General features: G+C 39.6%; 1 protein-coding gene across 1 annotated transcript in view; it reads right to left on the reverse strand.

The window, feature by feature from the left end:
• Positions 1–15859, reverse strand: part of SPHKAP (SPHK1 interactor, AKAP domain containing) — a 120692-nt gene that overhangs the window by 25535 nt on the left and 79298 nt on the right. Inside the window, exons 4-6 of the mRNA XM_061191283.1 lie at positions 14792–14926; positions 10661–10916; positions 4939–8710 (exon numbers count right to left, since the gene is read on the reverse strand). Coding sequence (XP_061047266.1) covers positions 4939–8710; positions 10661–10916; positions 14792–14926 — 4163 coding nt within the window. The remainder of the gene's footprint in view (positions 1–4938; positions 8711–10660; positions 10917–14791; positions 14927–15859) is intronic.

Genomic DNA, 15859 nt, shown 5'->3' on the forward strand with positions numbered 1-15859 from the left:
ATTTATTTTTGCCTCTGCCAAGGTCTCACAGTGTTGTTAACCTAAGATTGCTTTAAGGTAATTTACCAGTTTGTGGTTTCCTACATCATGCAGATGGTGCAAATTAGAACCCCAAACATGCATTAAGGCAACAAGCTGTGTTTATAAATTCGCAGGGGAATTTCTCTTCTACGCTGAGCTCTACTCAGAAAGATACGTTTTCTTATCATGTCCTTTTTCTGGTGGGTGGACTAGTTTCTAGCTAGAACACCATAATGCTAGAGATACACGTCCTTCAATTCAGTTCTTCATTTCGCCGGCACCCTTTCTCTCTTCCTTTAAGTCTCGTCTCAAATGTCAACATCCTGTCTTAAGGGGCCACTTCCCCCAAAAGGTAACTCTCTACCACATTACTCTTTTTATTCTCCTCTCATCACACTCTACATCACACACTTTTTCCAAAGGGTTTTTCCATGCATCTTGTCTGTCTCTCGCACTGGTGTGTAGGAGCCATGGAAACAGACACTAAATCTCTAATTTCTTCTGTGCTTGCAGCCCCAAGGGCAGTGTGTATCACAGGTGAGCATGCAAATATTTGTTGGATGAATAATTATTTTTCTTGAAGCAAATATAAATGAATACACGACATAAAATATATTTCTAAAACAATTATGTTAGGTCAGTGCAACATGTGAATGCTCAAAGTTCTCAGTTTGGTGTTTATACCTTGTGGTTTCAAATTATCAAAAAGTTAGGTAATTGCTTTTCAAAAATCTCAGAGAAGGTGGCTAAGTTAAGAACACATCGCTGCTCACCAGTAGGATAATATTTTCCCCCAAATCAAGAGCTGGGTTATCCTAAATCACCCTTAAGCTCTGTATAATTGATATAATTTGGTACCTGGACAAATGTGCTACCTTAAAATACAATAGGTATTTCTATTTGGGCCTGCCATGGTGAATTCTGAATTCTGTTTCAAATAACAAAAAAGTAAAAAAGTAAGAATGTGATTTTTATTTCATCATGTTGAGATTTTATGAAGTTTTTAGTAAGAATTATGAAAATGTCCCTCAGAGAATAGCCTAAAAATATCTTCAGGACATGACACCTCCCCACTTCCAAACAATCAAGAGTGCCTGTATCATTTCCCTCCCTCTTGTGTATAAGCGGGTAGGAAGTCTTTCACAGGGAACTGAGTTCCATGTTTAGCTATTTTGACATGTCAAATCCCCTGATAACAACTCTGAGCTTAGAAAATGTGATCTAAATATAACTTATTTCCCCTTTTGCAAATCCTGAGAATTCTCTAGTTTTAATAAAATTCTCACACTGTTCATAACAGGTTTCTCTTGGGAAAAAGATCTCCTGGAATAAAGGCAACCATATACCTTAACCCCAAACAACAACAACCATAAAGTAAACATTTATTGAGTGTTTGTAATGGCCTAGGCACTGAGGTAAGGGCTTGTGAACATTTCTTAATTTAAACCTTAAGAATCTTCTTATGATGTAATTATTACTATTATTCCCCCCTCAACAGGTGAGTAAACTGAGGCAGAGATCAGCAAAATTGTTTAGAGTGACGGTTTCAAGGTTATTTAGTGGAGATCATGTTCCATAACAATTCTTTATATTGCTCCACAAAGAAAAATATATTCAATACTTAGTCCTTATGTTTTGGAAAGGATTCAGCTCTCAAATTTCTAAGGCTGGTGATGTTGTTTTGCACTTATGCTACCATGGTATACCATGCATCTAAAGGGCCAGCACTGTGGGACATGGAGTCCTTGCAAAGACCTTTAGAATAAGACAAAAAAGAAAAACTTGGGAGACCCTGGAGAAAAATGATACCAAAATATTTAATGTCAGATTCCAATATTAAAATATATTTACATGCAGAGGGAAGAACACTCCCCAACTCATTCTACGAGGCCACCATCACCCTGATACCAAAACCAGACAAAGATGTCACAAAGAAAGAAAACTACAGGCCAATATCACTGATGAACATAGATGCAAAAATCCTCAACAAAATACTAGCAAACAGAATCCAACAGCACATTAAAAAGATTATACACCATGATCAAGTGGGGTTTACTCCAGGAATGCAAGGATTCTTCAATATATGCAAATCAATCAACGTGATACATCATATTAACAAATTGAAGGAGAAAAACCATATGATCATCTCAATAGATGCAGAGAAAGCTTTCGACAAAATTCAACACCCATTTATGATAAAAGCCCTGCAGAAAGTAGGCATAGAGGGAACTTTCCTCAACATAATAAAGGCCATATATGACAAACCCACAGCCAACATTGTCCTCAATGGTGAAAAACTGAAACCATTTCCACTAAGATCAGGAACAAGACAAGGTTGCCCACTCTCACCACTATTATTCAACATAGTTTTGGAAGTGTTAGCCACAGCAATCAGAGAAGAAAAAGAAATAAAAGGAATCCAAATCGGAAAAGAAGAAGTAAAGCTGTCACTGTTTGCAGATGACATGATACTATACATAGAGAATCCTAAAGAGGCTACTAGAAAACTACTAGAGCTAATCAATGAATTTGGTAAAGTAGCAGGATACAAAATTAATGCACAGAAATCTCTTGTAATCCTATACACTAATGATGAAAAATCTGAAAGTGAAATTAAGAAAACACTCCCGTTTACCATTGCAACAAAAAGAATAAAATACCTAGGAATAAACCTACCTAAGGAGACAAAAGACCTGTATGCAGAAAATTATAGGACACTGATGAAAGAAATTAAAGATGATACAAATAGATGGAGAGATATACCATGTTCTTGGATTGGAAGAATCAACATTGTGAAAATGACTCTGCTACCCAAAGCAATCTACAGATTCAATGCAATCCCTATCAAACTACCACTGGCATTTTTCACAGAACTAGAACAAAAAATTTCACAATTTGTATGGAAACACAAAAGACCCCAAATAGCCAAAGCAATCTTGAGAACGAAAAATGGAGCTGGAGGAATCAGGCTCCCTGACTTCAGACTATATTACAAAGCTACAGTAATCAAGACAGTTTGGTACTGGCACAAAAACAGAAATATAGATCAATGGAACAGGATAGAAAGCCCAGAGATAAGCCCACGCACATATGGTCACCTTATCTTTGATAAAGGAGGCAAGCATATACAGTGGAGAAAAGACAGCCTCTTCAATAAGTGGTGCTGGGAAAATTGGACAGGTACATGTAAAAGTATGAAATTAGAACACTCCCTGACACCATACACAAAAATAAACTTAAAATGGATTAAAGACCTAAGTGTAAGGCCAGACACTATCAAACTCTTAGAGGAAAACAGAGGCAGAACACTCTATGACATAAATCACAGCAAGATCCTTTTTGACCCAGCTCCTAGAGAAATGGAAATAAAAACACAAATAAACAAATGGGACCTAATGAAACTTAAAAGCTTTTGCACAGCAAAGGAAACCATAAACAAGACCAAAAGACAACCCTCAGAATGGGAGAAAATATTTGCAAATGAAGCAACTGACAAAGGATTAATCTCCAAGATTTACAAGCAGCTCATGCAGCTCAATAACAAAAAAACAAACAACCCAATCCAAAAATGGGCAGAAGACCTAAATAGACATTTCTCCAAAGAAGATATACAGATTGCCAACAGACACATGAAAGAATGCTCAACATCATTAATCATTAGAGAAATGCAAATCAAAACTACAATGAGGTATCATCTCACACCGGTCAGAATGGCCATCATCAAAAAATCTAGAAACAATAAACGCTGGAGAGGGTGTGGAGAAAAGGGAACCCTCTTGCACTGTTGGTGGGAATGTAAATCGATACAGCCACTATGGAGAACAGTATGGAGGTTCCTTAAAAAACTAAAAATAGAACTACCATACGACCCAGCAATCCCACTACTGGGCATATACCCTGAGAAAACCATAATTCAAAAAGAGTCATGTACCAAAATATTCATTGCAGCTCTGTTTACAATAGCCAGGACATGGAAGCAACCTAGGTGTCCATCATCGGATGAATGGATAAAGAAGATGTGGCACATATATACAATGGAATATTACTCAGCCATAAAAATAAATGAAATGGAGGTGTTTGTAATGAGGTGGATGGAGTTAGAGTCTGTCATACAGAGTGAAGTAAGTCAGAAAGAGAAAAAGAAATACAGTATGCTAACACATATATATGGAATCTAAGGGAAAAAAAAAAAGGTCATGAAGAACCTAGTGGCAAGATGGGAATAAAGACACAGACCTACTAGAGAATGGACTTGAGGATATGGGGAGGGGGAGGGGTGAGATGTGACAGGGTGAGAGAGTGTCATGGACATATATACACTACCAAATGTAAAATAGATAGCTAGTGGGAAGCAGCCGCATAGCACAGGGAGATCAGCTTGGTGCTTTGTGACCACCTAGAGGGGTGGGATAGGGAGGGTGGGAGGGAGGGAGATGCAAGAGGGAAGAGATATGGGAACATATGTATATGTATAACTGATTCACTTTGTTATAAAGCAGAAAGTAACACACCATTGTAAAGCAATTATACTTCAATAAAGATGTTAAAATATATATATATATATATATATTTACATTTAACTGTTTTCAAATGCACAAGTTGATGTAATTTTCTTCTTTGGCTTGAAAACTGCCATGAATTAATTTCAGAAGGTAGCATTCTATGGGAGATTAATTGTAATGGGGAGAATGATACCTCATTTCTTCTGTTATATACATAAATCGAATTTGTCTTAGAGATTTAAAAAGAAAACTTCCATCTTTCTATTATAAGTGCATAGTAACCCAGGGAGGTCAATTACTATCTCAGAATTTCAGTTCTTGCGTCAGTAAGTCCCGAAGATTTAGAATAAATACTAATTAAGATGCAAACTCCAGTCCCATGCACCCTATCTCGTCTAAGAGGTCATTGACTCACCTAGGGTTTTGGCAGGAACTCACAGTAGTGTCTCCACCCCTCACCACATGTGGGACCTTTTCTTCTTTCAAACACTCTTCTGCTTCCTCTAGGGGGCTGCGTTTGGAAAGGACGTGTTCAGGTTCTCCAACACATCCTTCTCTCTGATCTGTTTCGATCTGAATTAAAGGCACTTCCCTTGAGCAAAGTGATCGCCTGGTGTGGCTTAGAAGGACAGCATCCTGGCACGAGGAAGTTTCCTTTCTAGAATCTAAACTATTGCGGTTTGCAAGAGGCGCAGCTTTGCTTGGAGACGACATTGGGGGATGTTTGCTTTCAGTAATAGAGTTTTTCCTCGGGTAATCAACAGACTCCTGAACAAGCAGAGCTGGCCCACTTTGCACTCTGCTCGAAGCCAATCTGCTTGCACACTTCTCCACCTGCAAGGAAGAGCCACCGGAAGCAGGCTCAGCATCAGCTGCCCGGGCGTCGTCCACTATAATTTTGTTCTTCCGCATGAGGGCTTCGATTGAGTTTGCCCACGTCTCGTGAATTAACATGTTTGTGATCTGGTCGGCCCCACCTCTCCGATACAAGCAAGAGTCAGATTTGCAGAGACCCGATGAGGAAGCGCTACTGACCTGCTGTACGCTGAGGAAATCTTGCTGGCTGTTTTGAGCAAAGCCATCTAAGGAGTTGGCTTTGATGGGCACGTTCACCGTCAGCCTGGCGCCCAGGGATCTGCTGTTGGGCATGGATGACTGTCTGTAACACACCGGGGATCGCAGAGAAGGCGACAGCAAGCCAGTCGTCCAGTCCTGGCTGCTTCCTCCGGAGGAGGCGCCGTCTTTGCTCTCTCGTTCAATGTCCCTCAGCATGTACCTATAGAACTCCTCGGTGATGCTCTCGGTGCTGGACTGCTTTGAGGAACAGCTTGGCCTCACAGCGAGGTGGTCATTTTTCCGGCAGGCCTGTTGCATAGCTGAGTTCAGAATACTGCTGGCATTCTTGCCTGCGTAGTAATCCAGCAGTAACTCAAACCCTCTTCCTTCATTTTCCATCTGGTTCACCATGAACCTGGAAAACTCATCGGTGATGCTCTCACAGCTCGACTGCTTGGAGACGGAGCTGGCCCTGCTAGCTGGCTGGCTTAGGGTACTCACTAAACCCAGGCTATTCACATACGCCCTGGCGTTGGAGTCCTCCTCTGGAATGCTCTCACAGCTGGAGGCCTTCAGCCGGCTCCACCTGTCTCCACTGAGTAACCGACTCCGAGGATAGCTCTGGGCTTGCCAGACACCGTCCACCATACAGAACTCTGTGAGGTTCATGATGTTGGCCGCCACTTCGTCTGCAAAAATATTTACAGAATCTGGGACGTCCTCAAGGTTCATCGACTCGTCCACAACCCTGTTCATCAGCTTCTCTTTAAGCTCTGGGTGCTCATCTGTTTTCCTCTTGATCTCGCTGAGTCGCGGTGGCTTGTGTTTCCTCACAGGGGCCCCACCGGCCTGGCTCTCTTTCTTCCTCTTCAAGGGTCGGCAGGATACGTTGGGGGTAACCAGAAACTCATTCCCTCTTTTCCATGCACAGAACCAGGGTTGTTTTCCATTGGAGTTGTCAAGGCAAATCGCTGCTATTTCAGTTGCCATGGAAACAATGGTCTCTGCTAATTCTTCTGCAAAGTCTGCAATGCAGTATATGTCTGTGCGTTTTGCCGGTAGCATGGATTGAGCAGGAAGCAGCAAATCATTCCCTAACAAAGACAGGTTAGCTTGAACTTCATTGTTTAGAGGTGAGGCACGATTGTACTTTTCTTGAGCATTTGGATTGATGCTGTCCTCAACGTCCCGGGAACTGATGTTGTACTTGCCAACGGTTGGTGTCATTTCTCCCTCTGAAGGGGCTCTGCATTCATTCTCATTGTGACTGGATTGTTGATGAGGGTTTTTTGTATCCTCTCCCACCATTCCTTTCAGATGTATTTCCTTGGGGGCTGTTTTAACAGACACTCTGGGAATACAGGACAATTCAGATTGCAGTGGGGGGTTCTGGGAGAGGCCGGGCTTCTCTGGGTCCTTGCTCTCTTGCTTTGGATGCTCATCGTCTACAAGATCATTGATAACAAGGCTGGTGCTATGCAGGTTGCTAAGTGGATGGCTGCTGTAGTAGTCAGTGGCTTTTGTCCGTGCTTGACAAGTGGCCTGATCAGTTGGCTGGAAGTCTAGTTCGGTTTCCCTCCATCTGATGGTCTCCTTAGAAAGGACGGCGGGACGTTCACCAAGCTGTACAAGCTGGCTCATTTTCTTGAAAGTGAAGCATATCACATTGAAGAGCAGCTGATTTGTACTTTCCATTAAGGTGTCCAGGGTTTCAGATGAGTGCCTGCCATCGTTGGGGTCGATTATTTGATTTTTCTGGTGAACTTCATCAATGGAATGCTTCAGGATAACATTGGACAGGGTCTGTGCCAGTTCATTCCCAAGGACATTTTCTGAGCACAGGGTCTGAGGCTTTGAAACAGTTTCTACGATTCTCCTATTCATTGATTCCATGAGGTCTCCAATGCTGCTGTAGACATTAGGTCTTGTTAAGACCAGAGTGGCCTCCTTGAGCAATGCCTCTGCAATGACTTCATTCCCCAGCTCCATGGTCTTCCCGGTCACTGAACCACAAAGTGGGGGGACTGCTGCAGAAACGTCAGCTGCAGACAAGAAGCCACTTGAAGCCACAGGGCACTTCACCTCTCCTGCTTCACCCAGGCCACAGACAGCAATGGCACTTACCACCTGAGTCACGCCACACAGAGCAGATGGGAAGGAATATTTGCTGACGGAGTGTTCCTTGAATACTCGAGATGACTGAGTTTGCACTGCTTCATTTCCTCCCAGTGGATGGTTTGAAACCAGGGATTCTTGCTCCATTTTGAATCTTTCTGTGGCCTGTGGACTGGAAATGGTTCCAATCACAGTGGCTGCACAAGCTAATGCTACTTCTAGAGCACTCTGGGGGTGTTCGCTGGAGTTCTCTCCAGAGAGGATGCCTGAAGTTTCAAGTGAGACTTCTGCCTTGGGCCATGAGGAGATACCTGGCTCAGGGCCAGCATCGCTGCCTTCTGGACTCTCAACAATGACAATTTGGGGGAGCTCATTCCATGACCGAGGGACCCCGATATCTTCTGTGGAGCAACCACTGGGGAGCAGTGCACTTCCTAGAGAAACACTGACTGCAGATTCCTGGGGTAGGGTAGGCTGAGACTGAGATAATCGAATAAATGCATCTTGCAGCACAGATTCTGCTAAATTCGTAGCATATTCGCCGGTTGTGGCTTCTCCGTCTTTTATGGGAAGAATAGAGTTTGTGCCATCTTCATGGTCTCCTGGGTCTAAACTGCTGTCATGCTCAGAGAAAGTACCACATGCAGAAGGTCCATCTCTCTTAACCATCCCTGAGAAATAAGCATTGCCTGGAATACATAGTGTCTGTGATTTTCCCTCTTGACCTTTAAAATTTTCTGAATAATAATAATTTGTGGTTGGCTTATCATTCCCCACAACTTCACCTTTCCACTCTGATGGCTTGGTTGAGGGATCTAGACTCTGCAAACCTGTATCTTCTGCCACTTTTCCCAGATATCCTTCTGTTTCAATCAACGGCGTATGATATTTGCTAACATATTTATCTTCCAAAGCATAAAGTAGCTTTTCCTTTTTGTAATTCCATTCCTCCTGAGTGGCTTCCTTTGGCTTTTTATTTTCCAAAACGTTGTCTGAGACATTTATATTTTCATAACCTAGTGAAGAGAAAATGAGGGCCATGATTACTTTTTATTTATTTATTTATTTTCTTTTTTAAGACTTCATTTTTTTAAGAGCAGTTTTAGGTTAAAATTGAGACAATATACAGAGATTTCTCATATATCCCCTGCCTCCACACGTGTATAGATTTCTCTATTATGAACTTCTCCTGCAAGAGTGGTACATTTGTTACAATTGAAAAACCCATAATAACACATCATAATCACCCAGAGTCCACACTTACCTTAGGCTTCATTTTTGGTGTTGTACATTCTATGGGTTTAGACATGTGTAATGGCATATATCCATCATTATGGTATTGTACTAGTTTCACTGGCCAAAAAGTCCCCTGTACTCCACCTATTCAGCCCTTCAACTACCATCTGCACCCTTGCCAAACTCCTGGCAATCACCGATCTTTTTTACTGTATCCATAGTTTTGCTTTTTCCAGAATACAGGCTTTTCAGATTGGCTTATTTCATTTACTAATATGCATTTAAGTTTCCTTCCTATCTTTTCATGAATAGCTTGTTGCTTTTAAGTGCTGTATAATATACCCGCTATTACATTTTAGAGAGCAGGTTTCCACGAGTCTAAACTAACATTTAATTCCTAAAGATGCCTTAAAGAATCAGGTATCTTTTTTTTTTTTTTTTTAAATAGCATTTTGAATGTTTCTTTAAGAAAAATGAATCCGAGAAGTCTTTTGAGTTTCACTGTGGACTGCCGCTCAACAAAATGGCTTTCAATGCGGGGTACGAATGCAAGTGCTAGCTAGAGTGAGGGAGGGCATTTGGGAAGTGAGGGCTCGTCACCATGTTTCAGGGAGGAAGTAACACAGACAATTGTGTCTTGAAGCTTCCCAGTGGGTACAGGAGGAGAAGGGAGGATGTTCAGGTCACCTAAATCATGGTCTTGTTGAAAGAGTTATTCTTAAGTTGGCACAGGATTTGCCCCAAGGACAGTGGCAACAGCATCTGGGGTATCCCTTCCTCTGTGGGGAAGAGTAACCCATTGGTCACTGAGCTACAGACGTAGACATAGAGAATGGACCTGTGGACACGGAGGGGAAGGGGAGGGTAGGACGAATTGAGAGATTAGGATTGACATATTACACTACCATGTGTAAAATAGATAGCTAGTGGGAACCTGCTGTATAGCACAGGAAGCTCAGCTCAGTGCTCTGTGACGACCTAGAGGGGTGGGATGGGGTGGGTGGGAGGGAGGTCCAAGACGGAGGGGATATATGTATACATACATGAAGCTGAGTCACTTCATTGTACAGCAGAAACTGACACAACATTGTAAAGCAATTATACTCCAATTAAAAAGAAAAGAATGAATAAATGAAAGCTAAGCACTTTCCTGGGTTATTTCCTTCTGTCCTGACAACAATACTAGTTAAATATAATAAATATGTATGGTTAAATAATATATATAACAAACATATATGGTTAAATATAATAAATATAATAGTGCTAAGAGCACTGCTTTACTCCCAAAATGTGGACAAGGAAACTGGGGCTCAAAAAGACTGGATAACTGGCCCCAGGTTTCACAGCCTCAAAGAGACAGTGCTAGGATTCAGGTCAATCTAACTCAGTTTCAACTAATACATGGCTTTAATGGAAAACTTAGGGACGTTAACTTTCCTCCAAGTGATAGTCTCCATCTCTTGGCAGGCAGGAGGATTTTGTTTTAAAACACATGGATTTCCTTCCGCATCCCTAAGGCATCTTTCGGGAGAATGGGGCCATCTAACCATTAAATCTGTTAAAGTGCCTCCGTCAGCATCCCCACTAGTGTTTTCTTATTCTCTCTCCCTCTTCAAACTCCTTAAGTGAAGATTGTGATGTGGCCTGAAACTTTTCTGAAATTTAACCCAGACATTTTTATAGGGTGACTAATTTCAGGATGCACATTGGTTTTATTGGAAAGTCCTCACCGTTCCTGTATTCTTCCACCTCACTTTCCTCCTCCAAGTGCTCGGATGCGGTGAGAAAGTCTTCTTCAATTGAAGACAAGGAACAGTTTGTGTCATCCTCCACTTTTAAGATGTTTGTTGCCAGGTGGAGCTGCCGCTCCTGCACCAGTTCCAGACCAATCAAAAATTTGTTGATTTCAAAGATGATGCAGTCGGTACTGTTTGGTCTGTTCCCTCTTGCACACTGGACCAAGCAGATATCTGACAACCAAGGACACTAAAAGCAGAGAGACAAAAAGGCATTTGTTAAAAGAGAAAATATAAAACCATTCCCTCTGACCTTTCTTCTTCTATCAATCTCTCCTGTTAGAAGGAATGGGGACCCTTAAAATATTTGGAATATTTTCTGGGCTTTTATTGATGAACTGCTTGAAAACAATTCAAGTGGTGCTTGGGAACACAGGGTACCCAGGAGAAAGTTTGACTTAGCGGAAAATAAACTAATTATATCACATATTTTTGTTCTCTCCTGTCGAAGCAAAAATTGCCCTGGGCAACATTTACCAGGCACTGAAGACCTTATTCAAAGTTATTAAAATAGGAGAGAGAGGCCAGAACTGAGTTGGACCACAACTCCACTGAAACAAAAGGCAATTGGGTTTTTAAGAGCTGGCATAGGAGGATTGACATCCATCTGTGTTTGGTAAGGAAAAGTAAACTTTCTTGTATCGTCATGGCTGGAAGTAGTCTTGCAAATTGGAGCACAGTGCCCGCAGAAGTTAAGCTCCCACCCTTCCACAGAGACAGGGGCACTAGCTTCGCTGATGGTTACATTTCAAAGAGATGGGTCCTAGGTCCTTCAGAAAGACATTCTTGGGTTGTAAAACTGGCAAAAGGCTTTTAAAACAATTTACATCTCAATGGGGCAGAGAAACAATTTATAATGATAAGTTTTCTAAAGTAAATGTTCTGAGAAAAGGGAGGTTTAGGGCCTGGAGTCAGGAGGAAAGCTGTCTAAAGTTTAATCAAGCTGAGGGGAAAGTTAAGGCTGTCTTGGGCACCCCTCTTGATTAAATTGAATCCCAGGTTCTCAGATCAATATCTCTTTCTGCCTTGGTGGTGTTCAGTACAACCTCTGCCAGTATTTCAGACGGATAGCGAGTATTTTCTCAATTACAGTTAAACTTTATAATTTGTATTGTTCATTTGAAGAAGTAACCAAAATGAGATTTAAAGAAATCCCCTGGAAGTGAACGAATTCTGTCTAAAGGATGGGCATATGGGGACAGCAGTGAAGGAGGTCAAATCATTGGCTGGTGTCCCACCGAGACCTGTTAATTCTGTTCAGTTCCAGGGTTACAGACCATCTCCCTATTCTCTGCTACACATTTTCACTATTCATAGTGTTATTCCTTAGAATAGCAGTAAAAACAAGTTTCAATTGCCCACGCACAGATTACTAGTAAATCACAGACATGTCTTGTGCATTGGGGTTTTCATTTTTGTAAGAGGAACAATATGCTGATTTATAGTAATTTTTAAGAGAAAATTATTTGAATGGAAACAACAGTTAGTGGACAAAGGGAAGCAAAATAAACTTATCTCAAATGGAATTCAAAATGTTTGGGAATATTTTATGTCTAAATGGGATTATTTAAAACATGCTGACTGTGCTCGGAGTTACTTAGGTCTCATCCTAGTTAACTTGACATTTTAGAATCCTTGAGTCTGAATGTATGTGTGTGTGTGAGTGGTGAGGATGTGTAGATGCAGAGGAACACATACACATAGACATTTATATTGTATCTCTGGAAGTAGTATATCTTTTTCTGACATAAATATCATTTATCAATCTCTTTGATTGCATATTATAATTAGAGTAATTCTAGGACAGATGATTATAGAATGAAAAATTCAGTAATTCTCTAAGGGTCCAGGGATCCCTAGGGGGCTCAGAAATAGAATTTATCTCTGTGCTTATGTGATTAGGTCTGTTTTCAAGGAAGGTGGTCCATAATCTTGCTTTTCAAAGTGTGGGTTGTGTACTAGCAGCCTCAGCATCACGTGGGAGCTTGTTACAAATGTAATCTCAGACTCCACCCCAGACCTACTAAATCAGAATCTGCATTTTCAAAGAATCTGTTGGTGATTCCAACATGCATTAACATTTGAGAAGTATTGGTCTATACCTTTTATGAAATTCACGAAGGATCTGTGGTCCCCTAAATGGTGAGGACCCACTGCTATAGAGTCATGAGAGCTGGCTTGATTAATTTTCTTTCCACTGAATTCAGACGTAATATACTAAAGTGAAATTTGATAGATACTTTCTGAGTGCCTATTATAGGCAAGGTATGCTGGGAGGTACAAACATGAATCAAATAATTACTCTAGGGGATGGGGCATAACATACTCCCAGGAGATCAGACACGAATAAAAATAAAGTTGAACCCTAAGAAGTTGTCAGATTTGCAGGTCAAAATGATTGCATATTGTCATTTCATATCATTTAGACTAAATATAAATAACAAAGTGAAATGGGGTAGGAATCAAAAGAAATGTTAACAAAGGAATATGAGCAGTTAAGTAATACTTCAAGACAGACTTAGGGAAAAGTTGTTATTAAACATTCAATATTACACTGTTGTGGTACCCTTAGGAAGAAAATGTATTTTGTTTACAATCTTCTTGAAAGTAAATAAACATCCTGAGAGTCTTAGGCAAATGATGACAAACAACAGAGCCTGTAAAATAATGGCAGATATTATTATATAATTTTTATGATAGTCTACTAGGTGTTTGCATATCTTATTACCTTTAATGCAAACAATTTTCTGTGAGGTGACTGGTGTTACTGCTCTGTTACAGATGAGAAATCAGAAGCACAGAAAGGCTAACCGATTCTTTCAAAGTCACAGAAATATAACGTGGAAGAGCCAGCAATGCAATCCAGGTCTGCTGGACTGCAATTCCTGTGTCTTTTCCAACTCTCCTCATGGAGAGTTTAATTAGAAATCCTTACTAACAGGCCTGGTGCAGAAACCACTCTTAAAACTAAGCTTTGAAAATTGCTTTTGGTCACCATGGTTTTGCCTAGTATAAAGAGAGGGTACTTAGAGCTGTTTCTGTATTCTCTTTTCAAACAATTCATTTTCTCACTAAGGAAATGTGTTATTAGATGGACTGGGAAGAATTTTGTTCTAGGCTTGATGAGCAAATTGTAACAGGCTGTGTGTAGATTTTCATTAAGTATCTGGAGTACAGCAAGAAATAGTGGGTGGACCTCTGAATTTTTTGATATTTTGAAGGATTAAAGAATAAAAGAAGATTTAAAAACGTTCCAGCAAAACTAAAACACAAGGAAGAGCAATTTAGAGGCAAACAAATGCTCGTTATTTTAAACTGTAGCTATCACTATCAACATATCTTATATGAGAAAATTCGCAATCTTTTATACAGTATGTCTTTAGAAATCTTTTATGTGTTTTTCTGTAAATTGGTTAAACAATTTAAAATTTTAAAGTTTTCTTCAGTGTCATAATGATATATCTAATAATAATGAACATTAATAGATTGAATGATAATAGTATTTTAAATTCTACTTTATTTTCAGTAATATTCTTTTATTCCGGGAACTTCATTTTTGGGCCCAGCAAACTCCATTTCCATCTTTGGGGCTGCTATCCTATATTTATTGACTTGGCTGGTTTGATATATCCTAAGAAATAAATAGCATCTGGAAAGAAGAAATTGTGCGATTCTAGGACCACAAGGTATGAATTAGAATTTTGCTATTGTTCCTGAAACAGAAGACAATTCTGTTTTTGATTATCCAGTAGATTTGTAGAAAACCAAGCTAACCAACCAATGCCTAGTGTGTCTGCTTTAGTTTAAGTGCAACTCAGAACCATAAACTTGAGAAGATAACATATGTCAGGAGTTGACGTAAGGGAAACTCTGTCAAGCTATGAGGGGCAATATTTAAGAGAAATACAAGTAAAGCCTATTCTTGAATACAAGGACATTTTTGATTCTTATGCTATGGGAGTCTATGTATAGCATCTATTTGGGCCTTGTACTGATTTGTGTCAAGAGCTGACCACAGACAACTTACTACTAGTGAATAGGTTAGCAAGAGCTTATATTTCTTACCTGTGAAACTTCAAAATCTGCCTGGAGATTTCCAGATGTTAACCCACTTAGGAGGACAATTTCATTTTCTTTTGGCTTTTGGACATTCATGGAGCTTATAAGTTTTGGAAGATCTGGTGAGACATTGCCCAATTTCTGTAGAACAAGAATCTTTATTAGCTTAGATGTTTTATTTTCACTTCCAAAATACTACCCCAAAATTATTTTACTTGCAAAAATAATATACTCAGTAACAATTCATAATATAGATTACTTAATCTATTAAGATTATTACTAGAAGAGATTGTATAAAATTGAAGCATAAGGTTTAGATGGGAATAGAAAATTTCCTAAACATAAAGATTTAAACATTTTTACTTCTAAGTTTTCCAAAGTAAACACTTAATGATTATTGTGACACCACAGTTATACATGATAGTTTGGGAACTTTTTCCTTTTAAATCCTTGAATAAGAAACCCATTAACTAATAACGATGTGTTCTAATAAAGCCAATAATAATATTAATAATAAAATAATTACTAACATTGATTTTTCTGTATGTATTGATTACAAGGCACCATATTAAGGACTGTACGTATGTTACATTACTATCTTCAATCACTGCAACACCCCTATATGGATTAGGTATCACTATTACTTTCCTTTCACACATAAGTAGCCTGAGATCCAGAGAAGATGAGATGAGTTCCTTGAACAACTTTATGTAGCTTAATCAGTTTATGTATACCCTTAGGCATAGCAGAAGGCGGTCTCAAATCACACCTAAGTTCGTTAAATACAATGTTCTTTTTTTTTCTTTTTGCTTTAGTCTTTTATTGTGGTAGACATATATACTTAATTTTCTTTTACATATCAGACAAAAGAATATCAAAACCTGAGAACACAAGCAGGGAATACTAAGAGATTCATACACAGCACAGATTAATTAGAAATACACATCTACATATTCATTTTATAGATTCTAAAAATGTGATTTTCATATTTCCAAATTTCCATTTCACATATATTTAAAAATTAATATCTGTCATCTATTTGCATATTTAAGTACTGTAATAGCTGTCCCAAAG

The sequence above is a fragment of the Eubalaena glacialis genome, chromosome 1, assembly GCF_028564815.1.
Source record: "Eubalaena glacialis isolate mEubGla1 chromosome 1, mEubGla1.1.hap2.+ XY, whole genome shotgun sequence".
NCBI classification, from domain to species: Eukaryota; Metazoa; Chordata; class Mammalia; order Artiodactyla; family Balaenidae; genus Eubalaena; species Eubalaena glacialis.